Raw genomic sequence first — 21081 nt, 5'->3', positions numbered from 1 at the left:
ATGGAATCACTATCCCTGGAACTGTTAAAAAAGATGTGGCACTGGGGGCATGGTTTAGTGGTGAAGATGGCAGTGGTGGGTTGGAATCTATGATCTTACAGACCTTAACCATTCTCTGTTTCTTTCTGATCCAAACAAGAAATAGTGCAAAACTGCACTGGCTATCCTGAAAATATACCTGCCCATCTTTCTTTAATTTTCCTTTTTAAGAATTAGAAAGCCCTCGCCATAATGACAACACTGCTGAAATCTGTGTTTCTGCCTTTTTTGAAGGCAGACTCATTCCCTCCTGCCAAGCTAGTAAATGCCTACACAATTCCACAGGGAATGATTCCCTGGCTGGGCCAGCCCGAGAGATTTGCTGCTTATCTGACATTATCTCCATGTTTTCTTTGTATCTATGGAAAACCAGAGGGGAGGTGTTCACTCTGGGCAGCTGTGGAGGCTGAGGAGAGCCAGGCTGCAGCGCCCAGGTTATCCCTGTGTGCCACTCATGGCGCGGGGCTGGAGTGCCAGCTCCATGCCTGGCAGCAGGACAGCTGCAGGAGGGATGCAGGCCTGGCTTGGATGGATTCCCCCAGCTGCAGGCCTGGTGGTGGCCCTGTGTCAGGGGCCTTGTCACCCCCCTGTGCAGAAATGGAGCCAGCGAGCCTGAGAGCAGCTCATGTGGGGAGCAGGAGGCAGAGAGGACGTGCTGTGCACATGGCTCTTCCCAGGGCTTCTCCCAAGGGACTAAAAGATGTGTCTGGTGGGTCCATGTGTGGGGACCTAAGGGCTGCTGGGAATTGTTGAGCAGAGTTGTTTCCTGGCAGTGTCCTTGCTCTGAGGACGTGACTGCTCCAGGCAGAGTGGGAGAGGGAGAAACCCCCTGGTGCAATCCTGCTGGGCCCCTTGCACTGGGGATGGCTACCTGGGATGAGCAGGGGGTGGAAAAGCTGACACAGACCATGCTTGAGGGCAGAGCATCCTGAGCCTGAAGTGGGACATATTTCCCACTCTGTCCTTCGCAAACAGATGGCCCCAATACCCACTCCAGGCTGGGACCAGGAAGAATCTGGCAAACAAAACCTCCCAGTCTGCAAAGGGCAGGATTCATTGTTTGGGGATGCTGAGAGAGCCCTGGGGAGCCCAAAGCATCCCGGCAAGCACACGTCAGCCCACTCTGAGCATCCCCAGGGAGCAGCCACAGGCGCACACTTTGTTTAGGAACAGCACGCTGGGGTTACGGCAGCTCCTGGGAAAGGCCAGCTCAGAGGAAGCACCAAAGCCAGAGGAACTCGCCTGTGCAAGTGTGTGGGTGGAGGGCAGCAGCTCTGCTGCTTTGGCCTCATCAGCCCTTCACTGCTCACCTCTATTTTTGGTGCTTCGTGGTGCTGCAGGACCCAGTGGTCCCCCTGGGGCTGGGACAGCTGCGGTGTGGGATGCCAGACCCCTCTCAGCTGAGATTTCCATCTTCAGTGAGCATTGTTAAGTGATAATGGGGGCTTGGGGTCATGTAGAGCAGCATCTCTGCTAGGGAAACCAGCCACTGAGACAGGACATTCCAAGGTCTGCTCTGGCATCACATGGATCAAAGCAGCTCTCCAGACTCCTGCCCCATCCCAGGCAGAGCTGGGACCCAGAGAAAAGCCCATATCCCAACCCTGGCATAAAGGAGAGAGACCAGGTACCCCAGACAATGGTGGAAATAGCCATGCTGGAGCCAGCAACAGGTACTGTGCACCAGCTGGTGACAGGCAGGTACAGGAGCAGCAGATGTTGGCCTACCCCACTTGTCTGAAGGTTTGATGAGGGCCAGATTTGCTACAGCTTCAGTTTTTCAGAGGCTCTATCAATTCCAAGTCAGCCCAGGAATTCCAGCATTGCTCTGAAGTGGTGTCAAGCCGCAGACCACAAGAGAGGAGTGGTGGGTGCCAGGGAGCACAGCCCCACATCTGGGCAGCACATCTGGCGTGGCAGCTGCCAGCACATGCTCCTGGCTGCATCCAGCTCCTGCAGGGAGCTGCGCTGGGGATTCATCCAGCATCTCTAAAGCTGTGCCCTGGTGTTCAGAGGAGCCTGTACCCTGTGTGTGTGTGGTCCTGCTGGGACTGGGTGGGTGACACCAGTGCCCAGGGAGGAAGGGGAGGCAGACTTTGGGCTTCTTCCAAAGTGAGTGTACGCCCATAACATGATGGGGAGCATCCTGGGGGACTATCCTGCAGCATTCCCCACCACTGGGAACATTCCTGCAGCACTGGAAACCCCAGTGCTGGACAGTCATGGACACCACAGGGTGCCAGTGGTGCCAGGAGGTAACTCTGGGCCGTACACATGTGTGGGGCTGTGTCCTTATGGGGCTGGCCCCTTCCCTACACTCCTGGGGCACTTGGGGGAGGCAGCAGCCAGAGGACGATGTTATCCCGCTGCCTTTCCCCACCTCGGGGCCATTCCGACCCCGTCCCACGCACTCCTCCTCACCCCCAGCACGAACCTTGGTATGAAATGTGCTCGGCAGAGCCCCGGGAGGCAGCGGCAGCTCCTGGGTGAATACTAATAGCGGTGCCTCCGCTCGCCCCAGACTTTCCCACACATCTGCAGCCACTTAACGTGGGAATCGTTAACCCTCTGCTTGCCCCGTGCCCGAAACACAGCCAAGGAGGGAAAGCAGGATGCTCCCCACCAGAGCAGGGGGAATCACACCCCCAGCCCACTGAGAGCAGGGCCCACACGGGCTGGGGAGCAGTGCCAGCAGTGTCCCTGTCCCAGTGCCCTCTTCAGAACGCTCAGTTTGTGGCATTTGCATTTGCCAAGAAAGCTGATCCAGATCCCAAAGAGGATCACTGGATGGGGAGAGGGGAGCTGTGTGGCAGCAGTGCTGGCACATCCATTTGGGCTGTCCTGGTCCCTCTCTCTGGGGACCAGCTCTGCAGACCCTCCTCAGCATGGGGACACAGGTGACAGCACAGGGGTGGTTCAGGCTGCTGGGGAGAACCAAAGCCACGCACGAGTCTGCAGGGGGGCTGAGGGAGATGAGGCAGGGCTTGTCCTCTGTGAGAGGGTTGCACTGATGTCTCCATTGCCAGAGAGGAGGGGTCACTCTTGGGGCATTCAGGAATGACTGAAAGGTCCTGCCTGGACTGGGATGGGAGTGGGGCCATGCAGCTCTGGGATATGCTCGTCTGAAGACACAGATTTGCCTTTGGAAGCAATAGGAGCTGGAGTGAGTGGGGAGGTGGTGGAAGAAAAGAGCACCAAGCAGAGACATCCTCTTGATTCTCTGTGGGCATCTCCCACTTCTGCAGAAACCATGGTGGGGCTCAGAGCAAGTTGGGGGCAAGGCAGGACTTGGTTTCCCATACTGAGTGCCTCCTCCACGGGAGCAGGAGCTGATGGGATGGTGTCCCTGCTCCATCTGGGATGGCTGCGTGCAGCCTGGCCCCAGGGACCTCCCGGCCCTCCTCCTTCCAGGAGATGGCATCACTCGATCACGGATAGCAGCGCCGAGCCCCAGGGAGCAGCCAGGGAGCCCTGACTGCTCTCCCTCTCTGCTTCACCTGCCTGGTTTCTACCGGGAATACCCGGTCTGAAGGACTAGGGGTGGTCCCCAGGTTGGGTGCATTTCTGGGGGTCTCTAGGATAGATGGAGGGGGCACTGCCACCTGCTCTCACCCAGCTGGGGACCCTCAGGCGCTCTGTCATCTGCTCCCCCATGGGACCCCAGTGCAGGTGGCACCCCGAGGCACTGAGGGTCCCCCTCAGCCCCAGCTGAGCAGCTGAGATGCTCCTTGGGGAGCCCATGAAGAGCTCCTCATCCGGCTCCTCCCCAGCATGAGCTTCACCACCAGTGGTAAATGGGTCAAAGAAAGGAAGAAGAGGGAAGTTATTGTTGGTGCATCTTTATGGCCTAATTGTCCTCCCCTTTGCCCACACTGAGGGAGGTCATGCTCAGCTGTCAGTGGGCACCTGGCCATGCTGTGCCCTGCCCAACCTGCTCCCCTGGGGAGGATGCAGGTGTGGGTCACTGCCCCAGACCCCTGAGCCCCCCATCCCCAGCAGCTGCCTGAGCCCTTGGCATTGGCCCCACAGGCTGGCAAAAGGCAAGGGGGGCCTGAGCTCCCTGTCACTGCCTTTAGGAAACAGCCAGGGGCAGGAAGATCCCAGTCCCTAAAATGCAGCCACCCCTGGGATGGGACCCAAGAGCCACCTGTGCTCCTCTGTACCTCCCACCATCTGCTCAGGTGGAATTTTCTTCTTTTTTTTCCCCCCACTTCCTCAGCATCTTTGCTGATGGGAGGAAGAGGAGGAGTAGGGTGGCCTTGACTCTAGTTTGCACAGAGCCATGGCTGTCCTGAGATCTTGGGGAAAATCCAGGATAGATGGGGTTATATGGCACATCAAGCAATGTGAGCTGAGTGCTGAGCTGAGATCATCACTGGGTGGGACAGTCATGACAGCCACCTTTGTCACGAGGGAGGGACCTGGGACAAGGCCGAGCAAGGGGCTGGGGACCCGGGGATGCTGCAAAGTGCTCACCTCTCCTGGTGCCTCCAGCTATGCCAGGTTTGGGGAGGCAGAACCCAAGTGATGCCAGCTCTGGGGGTGATTTCCCATTGCTGGGGGTTTGCCCTTCTCTGTCCTCATAAACCAGACCCCTCACCTCCTACCCCTGTCCCCTCCATCTCATCCTGGCACCCACGCTTGCAGGAAGTGGATTTAGCACAGGGGAATATGTGCACCCAGTTTCAAGTAGAACTGGGGCAAGACCAATGGGATGAGGTTCCTGGGGCTGACACAGAGAGGAAGAGGCAAAACCCACTCTTGAAACCTCTGTAGACTCTGCTTCTGACTGAAGAGAAAAAAACCAGCCTGCAAATGACAGCTGTGGCTGCAGTGGTGGCCAGTGTAGCTGGAGTGTGACACTGGCAGGGAGGGGGACATCAGCCAGCAGTGGGGCCGAGGTTCCTGTGGTGAGGGTTTCTGGACAGTGTGTCACCCAAGGGTCTCTGGGGTGCAGGTGTGTCTGGCCTGACAGGTGATGAGTGGGTGATCTCTGCTCGGGTGTTTGTGGCTGGCATCTCCCACCTTGCAGGCAGACAGAGCTTTACAGGTGTCCCCTTTCTGCTTGATTTTCCCTATCACCAGCATATGGGTATGGTTTTGCTTTCTTAGGAGAGAAAACAGGTGGGCTGCTCCTCTTGCTGCAAAGAGGAGTTCTGCGGGGCCGTGGGCCCCCTGGAGCTGTGTCAGCCCAGGTACTCCCAGCAGTGTTCATGGTGTCCATTCTCCCTGCACACAGAGTCTGCCCATCTGTCCTGCTCCCTGAGGCTGGGCTGAGCTTTGCTCTCAGGATTGGAGGGGTGGGCTTGCCCTGGGATGAAGGAAAATGCAGAACCCAAGCCTCCACCAGCCCCTCTTTTCCAAAGAGGCAGATGCTGCTGCTGGGCACAGGAAAATGCCATTCAGAGCAAGAACTTGGTGTCCTCCGATGTAGGGACAGGGCAGGTGACACGGGCCAGCCTGTCCCCTCGTGCAACCAACTTTTAATACAGAGGTTCATCCCAAGGCACCCTATTCCTGGGGCATGGATGCTGGGGTCCCTTGGGGCCTCCTCATGAGACTCTTGTGGCACTCTAATGTCCCCAAAGCCAGCTACTAGAGAGGACCACGTCCTGTGGCATGGGCACGGTTGTGGGGTGGTGACAGAGGGGCTGGGGGATCCTCCCGGGGTCACCCCCTACCTCATCCTCCTTGCAGCCCGAGTGGGAAGCTTGAACTCGTCCCCCCTCACCCGCTGGGGTTTCTGCACTTTGAAATGCAAACCTGCCTTTCAATGCAAATGCTGCGAGAGGTTGGGCCCAATAAAAGCCCGTGGGCAGGGAGGTGCCTGGCCCCAGGACAGCTCCCCAAGGCGCCCAGGTGAGCGCTGCCGAAGGAGGGGCGGCCGCCTCCCGCCGAACCCGGGCGGCCGCAGAGCGGCTCGGCGGCGCAGCATGAGCGCGGGGCCGGCCCGCGAAGATGTACGTGGGATATCTTGTGGATAAGGACACCAACATGTATCCCAGCCCCGTCCGGCACCCCGGCCTCAACCTCAACCCCCAGAACTACGTGCCGGGGCCGCCGCAGTACTCGGACTTCGCCAGCTACCACCATGTGCCGGGCATTAACAGCGAGCTGCACCACGGGCAGCCCGCGGCGGCCTGGGCCTCGCCCTACACCCCTGCCAAGGAGGACTGGCATTCCTACGGCACCGCCGCGGCCCCTTCCACCGCCAGCCCCGGCCAGTTCGGATTCAGCCCCCCAGATTTTAATCCCATTCAGCCTCCGGGCTCTGGACTCCTGCCCCCACCCATCAGCAGCTCGGTGCCGCAGCTGTCCCCCAATGGCCAGAGACGCACCCCGTACGAGTGGATGAGGCGCAGCATTCCCAGCACCAGCAACAACGGTAAGGAAAGCCCGGCCCGGCATCGTGCCCGGGGCAGGGGATCCCTCTGGGTCCCGCGGGGCTGGATCCTGCTCCGTGGGGACTGCCGGAGGGACAGTGAGCTTGGCCTGCCCTTGGCACGACACACGGTCCTCAAGGAGCAGGGCAGCTCTGAGGTGGCAGGGGCTGAGGATGGACAGGGAGGGTGCTGTCCTTCCACACTGCAGCTGGGTTTTCATGGCTGGAAAGTAATTTTCGCCAACTGGTGGCATTGCCTGCGGCTGCCGGGTAGGATGGGCAGAGCCAGAGACCCTCAGAACCCTGGGTGGTGTTGGACTGGGGAGTCTCAAAAGTGAAAGGGTGAGAGCGGCAGGCTGTGGCTGTACATGAAGTGTGAGCTGGCTGTGTGTGATGGGTGTGCAAGGGAGTGTGAGAGGCTGTGTATGGTGGGTGTGCAAGGGAGTGTGAGCTGGCAGTGTGAGAGGCTGTGTGTGGCGGGTGTGCAAGGTGCCCAAAGCTCTGTGTGTGTGCAGGGAAGGAGCTGTGTGTATATCCATGCTCTGTGTGTGTGAGGCGGATTCAGTGCAGTGCTGCTGGCTCTGTGTGAGTGTGCAGGGCACCATGAGCCGTGTGTGTGTACAGGCAGTGCCCCCAGGTGTGCCCAGGAGAGGTGACAGTGTGCTCAGTGTGTGTGTGCAGGGTGCTGTGAGGACGATGTGGTGCATGGTGTGTGTAAGAGGGGCACTGTGTGTGTTCTGGGGACAGTGCCACATGGAGGGTGGCTGTGGCTGCTGCAGGTGCACGGGGCAGAGGGTGCCCAGCTCTCCAGTAAAGGGGGCCCTGGTTCCCGTGATTACCTCTGCCTTGGGCACAGAGTGGTCATGCTGTCCCCAGGGTCCTGTCCCCGCTGAACTCCTGACCTGGGGGAAGCGTCTGGGTGACCCCAGCCCCCTCCCTGCCCTGCTGCCCACTTCAAAGGCGGTGGGCAGGTCCCCCTTGGGGCCAGCCCAAATTGACAAGGACTTCTCTTTGTCATGGAGATGGTGGCCGGCTCCTTTGGCAGTGAGGTGAGGTGCGGGCCCTTTGTCCTGACCTACCCTCACCCTTTCATCTTCCCAGCCTGGACCCTTCCCAGCAGGACCCATGGGGCTTGCCTGAACCTGCCACCCCTCTCTCTCTGCTGTGCTGGCCATGAGCTCCTCAGAGCACTGCTGGGGCCAGCTCATTGCAACAGTGGTTGCGGGCATCTCTCACAAGGGCAAGTTTGCTTTGAGTTACTGCTGCCCCAGATCCCTGGAGTCAGGGCCTGGGCTCCCTGTTTGCAAAGTGCCTCCAGTTTTTGGCCCTGCATTATTCTCAGTGGCCAAGGAACATCTAAGGGCCTTCTGCGGAGGTGCCTGGGGTCTTATAGCATGGAAAATACCCACTCACATTCCCAGAATCTGTGTGGCAGGGATGGGGACCAGTGTGCAGTGGAGCAGGCAGAACATCCAGATAAATGGAAAAAAACCCAGCCCCAGTCTGGAAAGAGGAGGGAGAGGCAGGCTGGTATTTCCTGTCCCATTTTAAGCACTGAATGTAACTATTTAAGAAAAATGCTTTCCCCCAGATGCAGGGATGGAGACCCACAGGCATGCCAGGGCTGAGGGCTTCCCTCTGCCCAGGGTGGAAAGGGAAATGTGATGTGCAGCCCTCCCCTGCAGCAGGAACCTTCTGCAGGTTTTGTAGGTCTGAACATCTTGGTTTCTTCTGAGAAGAGAGGTGGGAGGGAAAATGAATGGGGAAGGAAAGCCATCAGCACACCTCTCCTCTGGATCAAGGCCATGGGTTTACACCCAGCAGTGGGGCCAAGATAAAGCAGGAGCTTGAAAGTGCCTCTGATTGAGTTAGACAACAATTGAGCTGATTGAATTCTGGAAAAATATCATTAGTTGCTTAGTTTGTATCTCTTAGATCAAATACATACAAAGGAACAAATAAACCAGCCTTGTTCCTCTCACACACACAGAGGAGCTGCCCCAGCCCCACCACAGAAATACAGGGGTGAAAGGATCTTCCTGGGGTGCTTTCCTTAGGCTGGATGCCCTGTAAGTTCCTTTTCTAAGTCACCCACAGATTGAGGACCTGTCCTTGCACCTCTGCTGGGTCCAAGCCCAATGCTGCTGCAGGGTTTGGTGGTGGTGGGATCCTGAGCTGGGAGATGGTGGGGGGGATGCAGTTGGTGCTTTCCAGTGCTGCCCTTTAAATGAAAGTCTTCATTAAGCTTGAAAGAGAGTAGGGCAGAGATGGGTTTGACATAGATAAGGGTGAAGTTCTTAGATGAATCCTTTTATTGAAATCAATGAACTGGACTTTGATCAGTATGGATTGATAAACTCCTCATCTCACTGCAGTGGGAATAGGAAATGAATACATGGAGGGTTTTTTGCTATAAATATCAACAGTTTCATTGTGAATGCTATAAATCATAATACTTCAGAGGGTTGTAAATGATTGTTCCCTTTCTTGGCTCCTATGAACAGCTTCTGGCCATAGTTTGAAAGCTTTTGGGGAAGAGCTGCGTGGTAGCAAAATAAAATGTTGTGCAGGGAATATGAGTGTGTCAGGCACTTCTGCAAATATGATCCACAGCTTGAGAAAAATCAATGAGAAATCTCCCAGTGACTCACTGCAGAGTCAGGCTTTACAGGGGGGTGATTTTCTGTACGTGTTGCTACATTCATGCTGCAGCTGAGCTGAGATAACCCAGCAGCAGCAGGCATTAAACCCCAGCCACCAGGAATTGGGAGTTACAGGGAACAGAGCCGGGAGATGTCCCCAGGCCTCATTTCTCTCTCCAATGCCACCTCCTTTTCTGCTCATAAAATCTTCAGTAGCAGCATGTCAGAGCAGCGTGCTTCCTCCTTATTCACAATTATTTGCAAACTTCCCTGTGAATTGCACCCAGGGTTTATAAAAAGCTCAGGAAGGTGGCTGGAAGTGGAGCTGGCTGAACTTTGAAATTCACCCTCTGCTTGTTAGTCATGCAAATCCCCAGATACTGCCTCGGGTCTGGCTTTTAGGTCACTAATTGAGCAGGGGCTGCAGTGCTAAATATTGCAAGTGAAAGTGCAATTGGAGAATCCCTTGCAGAGGCAAATGTGCTCAGGGCTTTGTGTGGCAGCAATGCCCGTGGTGCCCACGCAGGTTTTGGGGTGATGGAGAGCAAGCAGTGATGCTCTGAGCATGTGGTGATTTGCTGGGTGTGCAGTTTTCCATCTCAGTTTTATTATTTCTAGGTCAGTTTTCCAGCTCTGTTTATTTTCCTAGTGGGGCCCATGAACACTGGGGGAAAAAGTTCAACTCCCAATAATGAGACAGAAACATTTCCCCTGGGCTGCTGGGGTTCATGCTGTGCTTGGCATGGTTTGGGATGATGGTGCTGGCTGGAGGACAGTGCATTTCCCTGGTCAGTCCCTGCATGGGGAGCCTCTCTTTAGGCCATGCTCATTCCCTGTGAGACCCTCTCCTTCACTGGGTGAGAGGAGCCACACATCCTCTCTGTACATATTTAATGTCTCAGTGATGAGGAGGGAGGGAATGCTGGGTGAATCCTCGCTGAATGGACTCTGCCAAAGCTCCCCCATCTCTACTCTGGGTTGGGAAAACGGGCACTTGAGACATCAGGGTTGAGGCAGGGCCCATCTTGGGGGTCTGAGGGCCCCTCCAAGGAGCCCAGCAATGCTCCAACACCCAGAGTAGCTCTCTCCATGGCAGTTCACACACACTCGGGGTGTGTGTCAGGCCCCATCAGTCTTCTCCCTTTGAATTATTAACCCACAACCTGCTCCTGGCCCCAGCTAGGGTTTGTTGACTGCTTAGCCTGCTGGCCAAGGTACAGGCATCTCAAACTTTCCTAGAATTGACTTTCCTTGAACAAAAAGGGCTTCCCTGGAGCACTGGCAGTACCTACGTGATGGGCTTGGCTGGCTAATACCCCGGGATTAGCAGAGGGACACTTTAAACCTCTGGCCAATGACAGATGTTTCCTATGGGGGACCTTTCAAGGACACCCTCTCCAGTCCTGTTAGCTTTGTGATCCCTTGGATAAGGGGCTGCATCCTTCCCCCACCCTGCCCCACGGCAAGGATGGGCCAAGCCCTGTGGGGCTGCAAAGGGGGAGAGGAACCCTGGTGTCCATATGGGACCCCCAGTGCCTTGCTGTCCTGCTCTTCCTGCTGCAGATGAGCCACATGCAGCCAGGAGGGAGGCTGGGATGAGCTGGATCAGGCTGGGGTGAGGTGAGGCTGTGGATGGGGCTGTGCCCAGCCCACGTGTGCCAGCAGCCCGTGTGCCACCCAGAGCTGCTCTGCTCTTTGACCCAGCTCAGGAGCCAGCCTGGCACTCAGCTCGGCCTCATAAAACATGGCAACAACTGAAGGAATTTGCCAGTTGCCAACAGAAAGGATCCAGTCACTGCAGGGCTGGGAAAGACTTGCCCCAGCACCCAGCTTGGTGCTGCTGCCCCTGGGGATGAAGGGTTTCTGCTTGTGCTGTCCATGTCCAGGAACACGGGGGTGTGATGGGGAATCACCAGCTCTCTGCAAACACCAGGCATTGCCCTTCATCCCCTTGGGGCTTGCACCTCCTGGGAGGAGAATGGGGCTTGCAGGAGGGGTGTCCTCACCAGTGGGTGTGGATGTGGGTGCAGCTCTCTCCCCGTCCCACCGTGCTGGCTGTGCAAAGCCCAGCCAGGGCCAGCCTGTGCTCCTGTGCACCGGTTTACACTCTCCAAATCCAGCTCTCTGACCAGGTGTTTCTGTCCTTTCCTGGCAGCAGGGCTGCCCTGCCTGACTGTGCCATGCACCAAGCTCTGCCTCGAGCTCTGCTACAACCCCTGGGCATGCATTCCCACACATTCACACTTAGAGCAAAGCTTCTTTGGGAGCACAGAGCTTGATCCTCAGTGAGCAGGAGAGCAGAAAGCTGTTGGGTCAAGCAGTGCAGTTTGGCAAGTGAAATGTTTCCCGTGCTCACCATACCAAGCTGAACCAAGTTTTATTGCTACCTGGTGCCCATGGGAGAATTGCAGTTTGCTCTGAGGCCTTTGGCACCAGGAAGAAATATTCAGGTTGTGTGAGGTGAACCACTATGGAGAGAGCTACTCTGGGTGTTGGAGCATTGCTGGGCTCCTTGGAGGGACACTCAGACCCCAAGATGGGCCCTGCCTCAACCCTGATGTCTCAAGTGTCCATTTTTCCAACCCAGAGTAGAGATGGGGGAGCTTTGGCAGAGTCCATCCAGTGAGGATTCACCCAGCATTTCCTCCCTCCTCATCACTGAGACATTAAATATGTACAGAGAGGATGTGTGGCTCCTCTCACCCAGTTTTTGACACCCAGCAGTTGTCTCAATGCAGTGCATTCTGGCAGGGGAGTGATGTCAGGCAGGGATCTCGGGGAGGATTGCCCTACAGAGGGGGTGGTTTCTCCCTGGCTGGGATGAAACAAGCCACATGGCTCTGCTCCTTCCCCGGGCTGGCCGGCCCATCCATCACTGCTCTGCTTCCTGCGGCACAGGAAAAATAGCTGGGGATGTTGAAGTATGCAAGGCAAGGGGAAGGCTTGTGAAAACCATGAGCTGCTGGTTCCCAGCACTCGGGGAGTGTGAGGGGCTCGGGTTTATCCCCCCCTTCAGGCCACAGAGGAGCGTGGGTGTTTTGGAGGGGGAGGAAGGGGAAAAAATGTGTGGGGAGGGGGTGAACAGGGAGGGCATCAGAGGCTCAGCCCTTGCCACCACCAGTGCAGGCTTTGGGGTTCCCGTTTCTGGGGTGATAAGGGGCGGTGGAATGAGCTGGGCTGTCTGTGCCCAGCCTCAGCTGAGCTCTGTGCGGCACGGCTCCCATCAGCGCTGCTCGGCAGAGGGAGCATCGACCCCTCTGCACACAGGCAGCTGGAGCACATCTGGCTGCCAGATGGGGGTGGCTCCGGCCAGCCTGGAGGCTCCTGAGCTTCAGGAGCGGACCGCAGCCCTTTCCTGGGCCTGGGGTCTCTGTCATGGGGCATTTCCCTCCTGGCTGTCCTCAGTTTTGCGGGGTTGTGAAGGGGATTTCCCCCCATGGAGCTGCAGAAGGACTGGGGATTCAGCTGCCCAGGGAATCTCATAGCTCCGACACTGGGACTGTGTGCCTCAGTTTCTCCAGCTGTTGCACTGCCTAAGCTCTGCTGGGGATGAGAGAAATCCTTTCCTTGATCCTTTCCCTGGGTAGAAATGCCAGATCCTGACAGAGCACTGATTCCTCTGGGATGGGAGGATTTTATCCTCTTTATTCCTAATTCAGAATGGAGCAGCTTTATCATGGAGAGGAAACACCCACATGGAGGGGACAGCCTTGTGTCCTTTTTGCTGCACTTTACCTCCAGTATGGACCAGTTCTTTCCCAGGTGCTCCGTGGTGACAGGACTTGTACACCTGATGCTTCTCAGCATTATAATATTGCAATGCCATCAGATAGTGTAGGAGCAGGCACCCAGATGGGCAGACAAGGCTGGACAGATGGAGCCAACTGGGGCCAGAGCACAGCCAGGAAGATGGGAGCAGGCAGGATGGATCAGGCAGGATGGCTCTGGGAGCACAAGGAGCCAGCACAGAGCAAGGCATGAGAGCTGCTGAGGCAGCCTGGCAGCAATGCCTCCATCCCCCTGCCAGCACTTCCTCTGCAGAGCAGCTTCCAGTGTGTCCCCAGGCCTTGGAGATCTCTGCTGTGGGGTTCCCGCTGTCACTACTGTGGGTTCTCATCTCAGTGGCTCCAGCCAGTGGGTTGGGGCTGCCATACCCCAGCTTCCCTGACCAGAGCCCTGAGGGGTGCACAGCAGCTTCCCACAGAGCCAGAGTTTGTGGTTGTGGTAATTCTGAGCTGCTTTGACCTGTGAAATAGAGACTTTTCTAAAAGTGCTGCAGTTTGTGCTCCTGGCTGCTGGCAGCTGTGCTGCTCCTGCTGTGCCTGGGAGAAGCGTGTCCCACGGATGGGGATCCTCCCTTTGGAGCTGGGCTGATCCCCTCACAGCATGCCAGCTTTTGCTGCACCTCCACACACGGTGCCACTGCCACCCCACAGTCTCTTTCCCCCCTGGTTTGAAGCAGCCCCTTCCCAGCTGTTCTTAGAGCTGCTCAGCACCAGTCACAGTGCCCATATTCTCAGTCTGTCAGGGTTTGGGGCACAGTTTTTTACTCAAAGCCATCCTTTGGGCAGGCCAGGACTGGGGATGGTGAAATATCCCCTTCCTGGCAGCCTCCGCTGTGGCTGTGAGGGGAGAGAGCTTGGGATGGTGGGCACAGGATCCACTTTGCTTTTCCCTTCCCCTGCCAGGCTCCTGATGCTGAGCCCTGGCATCCCTGTCCTGGGGCAGGGCTGCTGTGGGCAGTGACTGCAGGCTGGGGTCAGGGCTCCATCCCCCGTGGGTGTGTGTGCACACTGGGGAGTGTGTCCCTTGGGCTTTGCAGAGCACATTAAAGCTATTCCCTTATCTAATCATGGCTCAGGTGAGTGCTATTAGGGTTACTCATTAACAGTGCTAACGATACCCTCTCCCCACGCTGTCATTGGCCCTGCCTTGATCCCAAAGCCCACACCATTCCCACTGACCCCATGGATGGCTCCATTTGCCTGTCCCAGCAGTTCCTTTGCCTGGTCCTTCAGGGACAAGAGGCTGTAAATGCACAGCAGGGTCGGAAGGGGCTAACAACTCTGCTAAGAGACACCACTGGCACCCCCTCTGCACCCAGCCACGCTCCCTCCTGGGGCAGCAGCCCCAGCTCCAGGTTATCCCAGCCGTGGGACAGCCTGTTTCAGCTCTGCCAGGCATGGCTGGAAATGCAGGAGCAGCTCCATCCCTCTGTTTGGTTCCATCCCTCTGTTTGGTTCCATCCCTCTGTTTGGCCATGGGCACGAGGGCTCCCCGTGAGGAACCGGATTGGCTTGTCCCAAATTTCCTCTTTCTTTTCACAGAGCCATAAAAAGTCTCCAGGAGAGAGTTAAGTGTAACCCAGCATTCATATTCAAGGTAGTTGAATTATTCATTGTCAATAGTATTTCTTGCAAATCCTTTTCTTTTCCTTGTGAATCACCCACAGCACATCCCTGAATTCAGCAAACATCTGAAAACAGCAATTAGTGGAGGTGAATAACTTTCCATCTCTGGCTTGGTCGTCAGCCCCCTGTTTTGAGTTTTTTCTACCTGATACTGAGCAGAAAGTGATGATATTGATCTGATATTGAGCCCGGTGCCCAGCTCACCCCATGATGGCTCTGCCAGCCCTGAGGCAAAGCCCAGCCTCCATCCAGGATGAAGGATGAAAAAGGAATAACAAAGAACAGGCTGTGATGGATCTATTTACAGCTGCAGCAGGAAATAATAATTCCTACTGAAATTCATGGCATATGTGATATTCACAAACCGCCTTATTTCTTTAGTCTTTAGTTTATTTTTTTTACTCTATCTGTCAACTCCTTCACTTTCCAGGTGTTCCTTTTTTCCAAACAGTGCTATTAAAATAAAAACATTGCAAGTAAGACCATTTTAAAGTTATTATCTCTTTAGAGAGGCTTTTGCTTTCAAATGAAAAAAAAAAAAAAAAAAGATCTATGAGAAAGAAAAATCTTGCAGGAGCCCCTGAGCCTGGAGCAGCCAGAGGGAGCCCAGTTTCTCACAGAGCTGCTAAACCTCACATAAATCTCCACCAGAGCATCTGGTTTATTCTGTAACTTCTTGGGAATTGCTGTGTTTGCAGATTCAGCACAGGTCCCCCCTGGGCTGGGCTGCAGGAGTTCTTTTGATGCTGGGGAACCCGGTGAGAGGCAGCAGTGACCCCCAGGATGGGCAGGGGCCCTGTGGGAGGGCGAGGGCAGGGTGGGATCCTGCGTGGGCTGGGTGCCCCCAGCATCACTCCCGCCCAGCAGGGCTCCCAAGGGCAGTTTTGTTTGGAGCTGTCACAGCTGATGTGTGCCAGGCAGGAGACAAGAGCCTGGCAAAGCTGGCATCACCCCTTGCACATGGAATATCTGCATTTCAGCCCTGTCCCTGCAGACACTCCACTAACACCTTGCTCAATCAAATTAACCTTTTTTACCCTTTATTAACCCACAGAGTCACCCTGTGTGGTGTGCACGGGTTTGACCTGATGGTGGTGAGGAGGGATTAGGTGTCTGCTTTCTGATCAGCCCTGGGCTGAACTGGGCTACCCACTCTGAAACATTCACTGAATTCATCTCATCCCTCAAATACGAGTTAGTGGCTGAAGTCCTGCCCTGGTGCTGGAAATCTGGTTCTGTTCCTGGTCATGTTGCATCCTTGCTGGGCTCCTTCCCTCTTCCATGGATCACTGGGGAGCTTCAGTGCTTCTTGGGGACTGTGCTGGGACCCTCAGCCGTCACCCCCTCATGCTGTGCTGAGCCCGTGCCAGCAGCACCAGGAGCAAAGGCCGGAGGACACAGACAGTGGCACACAAGGAAATTTGGTGCTAAACTGAACTGAGTGACTGCTGCTTGTGTGCCAGGGAGGGCCAGCATCCAGTCCCAGCAGGGTGAGATGCCTTCCATGCCCATCCCTGCTGGCTCCCACTCTTGGTTTGCTCAGTGGTCAATGCCATGAGCTGGATTCTTGTTTCTCCTGCTTATTCAGTAGAAATCCAGCTGCTTTCATCCATCCCATGGGATGCTGCAAAGGAGCCCCTCTCCTACCTGCAGTACTCTGTGGCCATGGGTCATCCTGCCTTGAACTCTTTCACATTCAGGTTTCAGCATAAGAAGTGGCTTAGGAATGTCTCCATCTTCATGCAATGAGAGAGCAGGAGAGAGATGCTGATAAAAATAAAAATAAAACTGAGCTGGCTGAGAAACGGATTTGCAGCCTGGAGGTTGGAGTTTGCTCTGTGGATGTTCTCTGATGTCTCATTAGGGTGTCTAGAGCTCAGTTTTCCTTTGCACTACCTAAACTCCTGCTTCCACTCAGATGATGTCAGAATATAATTGTACTGCTGGGACTGCCCAGTGTCCAACTGATTTGGCCTAAATGGGTGGATGTGCAAAGGACTCGTTAGGGAGAACAGATGAACAGGATGGCAGGCACAAAGATCCCATTTCCTGGCAGAACCAGGCTGCAAGCAAGGTTATGTAGGTTGCTGGGCTGGAAATCCCTTTCTGCACATCTGCAGCAGTGGTGTGCAGTATCTTGTCCATGTTGATACACCCAGGGCAGCCCCAGGGAAATCCATGGAGCTGTTCTGAGTTTGCTCCCACTCCTTCCCACAGCAGCACTGCTCTCAGCATCAGAAATTCAGAAGATGGGCAAACACATCTGCCAGGAAAACAAATGTCTAGGCATCATCCCCCTCAGTTCCCTGGAACAGGATTTTGTAATTTTGGGTGGAGAAGCAAATATCCACAGCTGTGTTTATTCCCTGCCTATGGGCTCTTCTGCAGGGGAAAACACCAGGAACTTGTCAGCAAACTGCCAGGCCTGGGTGTCCTCCCTCAGAGTGCCACCTGCCCCCACAGCCCAGGCAGAGTTCCACAGCTCACCCTGCGTGCCTGTGGAATCAGAGAACTTAGGAAGACACAGCTGGGCTACCTTTGACTGTATTTTTGTGCTAGAAAGCAGCAGGTGCTGTTTGCAGACCTGTGGGACGTGCATCTGTGTGCACAGACATGTGGATCCTGATGGCCCCAAGCTCTGTCCATAGCTGGGGGACTAAGGAGAGATTCAGGCTGGCTTTGGCCCAACATCTCTGGTACATGGAGCCAGTCCTCAGGAGTGCTTAGGCATCATGTGAGCTCTCTCCAGTGCATCTTGAAAGACTGCACCTAAAGCACTGCCCTCTGTCTTAGCTCAGTGCAGGGAGAAGGAGAGTGACCCTCTGGGTGGCAGAGAAATGTGGTTCTTGCAGGGTTTTCTGTCCTTCCCCTCTTCTGATCCATGCACGTTCAAGTGATGGCACCTTGGTTTGGGGCTTCCTAGAAGAAGAGCTGGGCTTTCCTTAGCCCTGCCAGGCAGCCTGTCCTCAGCCCACCACAGGACCTGCAGCTCTGCTCCTCTCAGAGACAGGGACATCATGACACAGATTTATGGTCCATCTTCTGGGGTGCCTCTGAACCCCTCCTGCTCTTTCCTCCAAGCAATTCCACCAAAGCCCAGCTACTTCCCAACAAGAAGCAACACTCTGGTGCAAAACAGGATTTTAAAGCCAGTAGGAGCCTCCTGACTCTCCCACTGGTCCCCAGTGCATTTCCATGAGCTCTCCACAGGTTGTGTGTCTCCTCCGTGCCCTCAGGAATGCTCCTTCCATTCCACTGCTCCCCTTCTTCCCCCGCTGGCTCACCCTCCACTCTGCTCTCTCTGCCAGGCAAGACCAGGACAAAAGACAAGTACCGGGTGGTGTACACGGACCACCAGCGCCTGGAGCTGGAGAAGGAGTTCCACTACAGCCGCTACATCACCATCCGCCGCAAGGCCGAGCTGGCCGCGGCGCTGGGGCTCACCGAGCGCCAGGTCAGTGCTCAGCACCCCACAGACCCAGCCTGGTGGGCCCGGGGTGGGCAAGGGCCAGGGCTTTAGCCCGAGCAGTCGGAGGAAGCCCCACCTTGCTCCACAGACGTCCCTTCCTTTCCAAGCTTTGGGATGCCCTCCCTGCCCCGTGGGGACTGGAGGTTGTCATCCTTGCCTGAGTCCATCCTTGTCTCCTCATTGCCATCTTTCCTTTCTGCAGGTGAAAATCTGGTTTCAGAACCGGAGGGCGAAGGAGAGGAAGGTGAACAAGAAGAAGCTGCAGCAGCAGAGCCAGCCCACCAGCACCACCACACCAACCCCACCAGCTGTCAGCACCCTGGGACCCATCGGAGGCCTCTGCAGCAGCAATGCCCCCAACCTCGTCTCCTCATCTCCGCTGACGATCAAGGAAGAATTCATGCCTTAACCCTCTCCACCAGCTACAGACCCCAAGAGAAAAGCACTATGCAGCAGAGCCCTGCCAGCCCATGTGCTCTGAAGGGTGACAGCCCCTTCCCAAAGACACGACTGTCCCTGGCTGAACCGATGGGGCAGACAGCGAGGCTGGGCTGGGTGGCACTGGGCCTTCCCAAGGGACTGGTGGGCTCTCCACTGTGTAAAACCTGGGTTAGGTACTGCTCTCCCATAGGAATCACTCACTGGTTTGGTCTCTTGTCTGTGTAGCAAGGTGCTGATGTCAGCAGAAGGAAGGGGATGATAGTGGATGAGGGCTTTCCTGTGGTGCTCCAGGTGCTTCCTTTGGTGTTCCTGGCAATCCAGCTGCCTGCTGCTTTTGGGCAGTTTGAACAAGACTGAAATAGGAAAAAGACTTGGCTGGACTCAAGACAAAATGAATTTCTGCTGAGCTGGTCTCCCGGGAAGCGAGGTGAGGGGACAGAGCAAGCTGAGCTCTGGGAACCATGCAAGAGCCTCAGCTGTGGGAGGTGACTTGGGAGCCCTTCAAACCATGGTGACGGTGGCAAGGTGGAGCACATCCTTGACAAGAGCAATCCTGAACATCCCCACCATGGTCCCCAGTGCCCAACCCTGCGTCCCAGCCCTGCCCCTGCAGCCACACTGAGCCATGTGAAGGCGTCTCCAGCAGCCCTGGTTCCCTGGCTGTGCCATGGCAAGGTGGCACTGCAGCCATCCTCCACCTGGAGCACAGGGAGGGGGTAGAAGGGAGAATTTGGGGCATACCACCCTGTTGAGCCCTTCCATGGGGAAAGGAAGGAGAACAGAAGGTTTGCCATTGGGACAGGGTCCAAGAACTGGCCCTAGGCTGTCCAGAATGGCCAATCCTGGGAGAGTTTTTGGTGCTGCTGCCAGGCAGGCAGGGGCCTCCTCAGGCATGCAAGAAATGACTGGCATGTGCCCTGGTGTGAGGGGATGGAGAGGTGGTTTTCAGAAAGACAGAGAAGCATTTATTTTCCTATTTTCTTTAAAATTCAGATTACAGGACTAAAGATTTTGTCTTCCCTGTCTCCCTGCTCCTCCATGCACTGCACTCCCTCTCACTCACTGCATTCCTAGGCCAGTTAGCAAAACCCCATCCATTCCTACTGGTGAACTGCAGCTGAGAAGTCTCTTTATCCTGTGGAGTCTTGACCATTGTATAGGCCCCGGTTAATGTACAGCCCAGTTTCAGCAACCCCAAAGGCCAGTGGGGCACAGCTGGGGCACAGGAGGGTCTGTGGCTCCTTCTCAGGCTGCACCACGTGCTCCTCAGCTGCGGTTCCAAAGACCAAGAGGGCATGAGGGAGCATGAGCCTTGCGTGGTAGCTTGTGCGATGTTTCTCAGCATTTTCTCTCCAAGCTCTGGCAGGATGGAGCAGCAGACATGTCCCTGCTGCCTGAAGACCACCCAGTCAAACCCTCACATCCCACCTGACACTGCTGGTGCCTCACATCCCTTGGCCACACTCTCCACTGCCAGCCTCCACCATTCCCAGCCCCCAGAACACAAAGTCCCCAGGTGTGCTGTGGCTTCTACAAGTGGGTCCCAGTTATCCCACTGTGTGCACTGCTCTGCTCCAGCCCCCAAAGGCTTTGGGTGTCCCTCCTCCCAGTGACACTTCCCACAGCCACTGTTACCAGGTGTGCTCGGTGATGAGGACAAATGTGTGCATCAACTCAGGACTTCAGCTCAGTTATATGTGTATATAAAACAGAACTGGTTTTCCTTTTTATTTTTTAGGCATGGGTGAAAATAAAGCCAAGCAGGGATCCTGTGTGACACAGGTTTGCGGCTGTCATTCCTGCCCGTGGCTTTGGGGTCACACTGGGCACAGCCAGGGTGGGGAGGGTGTCCTGGGGCAGCAGCCTTGTCCCTGTAGCTCACAGTGTGCCTGTCCCACAGGGACACTGCTGGCAGTGGCATGGCTCATATCATGACATGGCACTGCCACGTCTCATTCCTTTGGCACCAGAGGGATGGCAGACACGATGGCTGCAGACTCACAGCACTGCAGACAGAGGGGACAGGGTGAGGCCATTTGGGCTGGCAGAGGCCAAAGAACAAGGCCAGCTGCCCACGGATGTGGCCGCCTCCCGTTGGCGCCTCCTGGTCTCTAATCTCATTTTATGGCTGTCGATGGGCTGAATATCCTCCTTGTCCAAGATGAATAAACAGAGAATGAGGATGTGAGATAGTGCCTGGGACAGCTGGCATTGGTGCCCGACACTCTCCCCTCTCCATCCTGTGTTCCCCTCCTCTAGCAGAACACTGAGCCAGCAGCTGCCCTGGAATCCCTGCCCCAAATGGCTCCTCCAGCCCCAAAACTCTTCCCGGTGCCAAGGGTTGCATGGGGTGTGTTGAGGTGCCAGGGCAGGACAGCTGGCTGTGGAAGGACACCTGAAGCAGGATAAAGTCCTCGTGGGTGGAGGAGATGGAGGAGTGGGAACAGGATGAGGTGGCATTGCTGAGAGAGGGACAGAGCAAAGTGTTTGTTCCTGCAATTGCAACAGAGGCTGCACCTACTGCTGCACCCTGGTGACCCTGCATGGTGCCAGGCTGCCCATGGCACAGGAGAAACACCTCATGCACCCCTGCAAGGAAACGTGGGGAATCAGGAACTAAAACAGGCAGGGGGATGCAAATGCAATGGAGCTGTTGCCATATAGGAAAGGGGTGAGACTGAATCAGCCACCTGCCTG

At 55.8% G+C, this 21081-nt stretch overlaps 1 protein-coding gene across 1 annotated transcript; it reads left to right on the top strand.

Moving 5' to 3' along the window:
- Positions 1-5997: 5997 nt before the first annotated feature.
- Positions 5998-18352, top strand: CDX1 (caudal type homeobox 1). Its single transcript, XM_058034962.1, has 3 exons — positions 5998-6424; positions 17783-17928; positions 18146-18352. Exons 1-3 carry the CDS (start codon positions 5998-6000, stop codon positions 18350-18352), a joined length of 780 nt encoding a protein of 259 aa, XP_057890945.1.
- Positions 18353-21081: the final 2729 nt, after the last annotated feature.

This window comes from Melospiza georgiana, chromosome 15 (genome assembly GCF_028018845.1).
Source record: "Melospiza georgiana isolate bMelGeo1 chromosome 15, bMelGeo1.pri, whole genome shotgun sequence".
NCBI classification, from domain to species: domain Eukaryota; kingdom Metazoa; phylum Chordata; class Aves; order Passeriformes; family Passerellidae; genus Melospiza; species Melospiza georgiana.
The sequence above is the reverse complement of the archived record's forward strand: the minus strand, read 5'-3'. Positions and strand labels throughout refer to the sequence as shown.

What these genes read in the sequence shown, in the direction of transcription:
- CDX1 (XM_058034962.1), top strand. Translation starts at nt 5,998, where the DNA reads ATGTACGTGGGATATCTTGTGGATAAGGACACCAACATGTATCCCAGC. An exon ending in TCCCAGCACCAGCAACAACG is followed by an intron (nt 6,425 to 17,782) that starts GTAAGGAAAGCC and finishes TCTCTCTGCCAG; the next exon opens with GCAAGACCAGGACAAAAGAC. An exon ending in TGGGGCTCACCGAGCGCCAG is followed by an intron (nt 17,929 to 18,145) that starts GTCAGTGCTCAG and finishes TCCTTTCTGCAG; the next exon opens with GTGAAAATCTGGTTTCAGAA.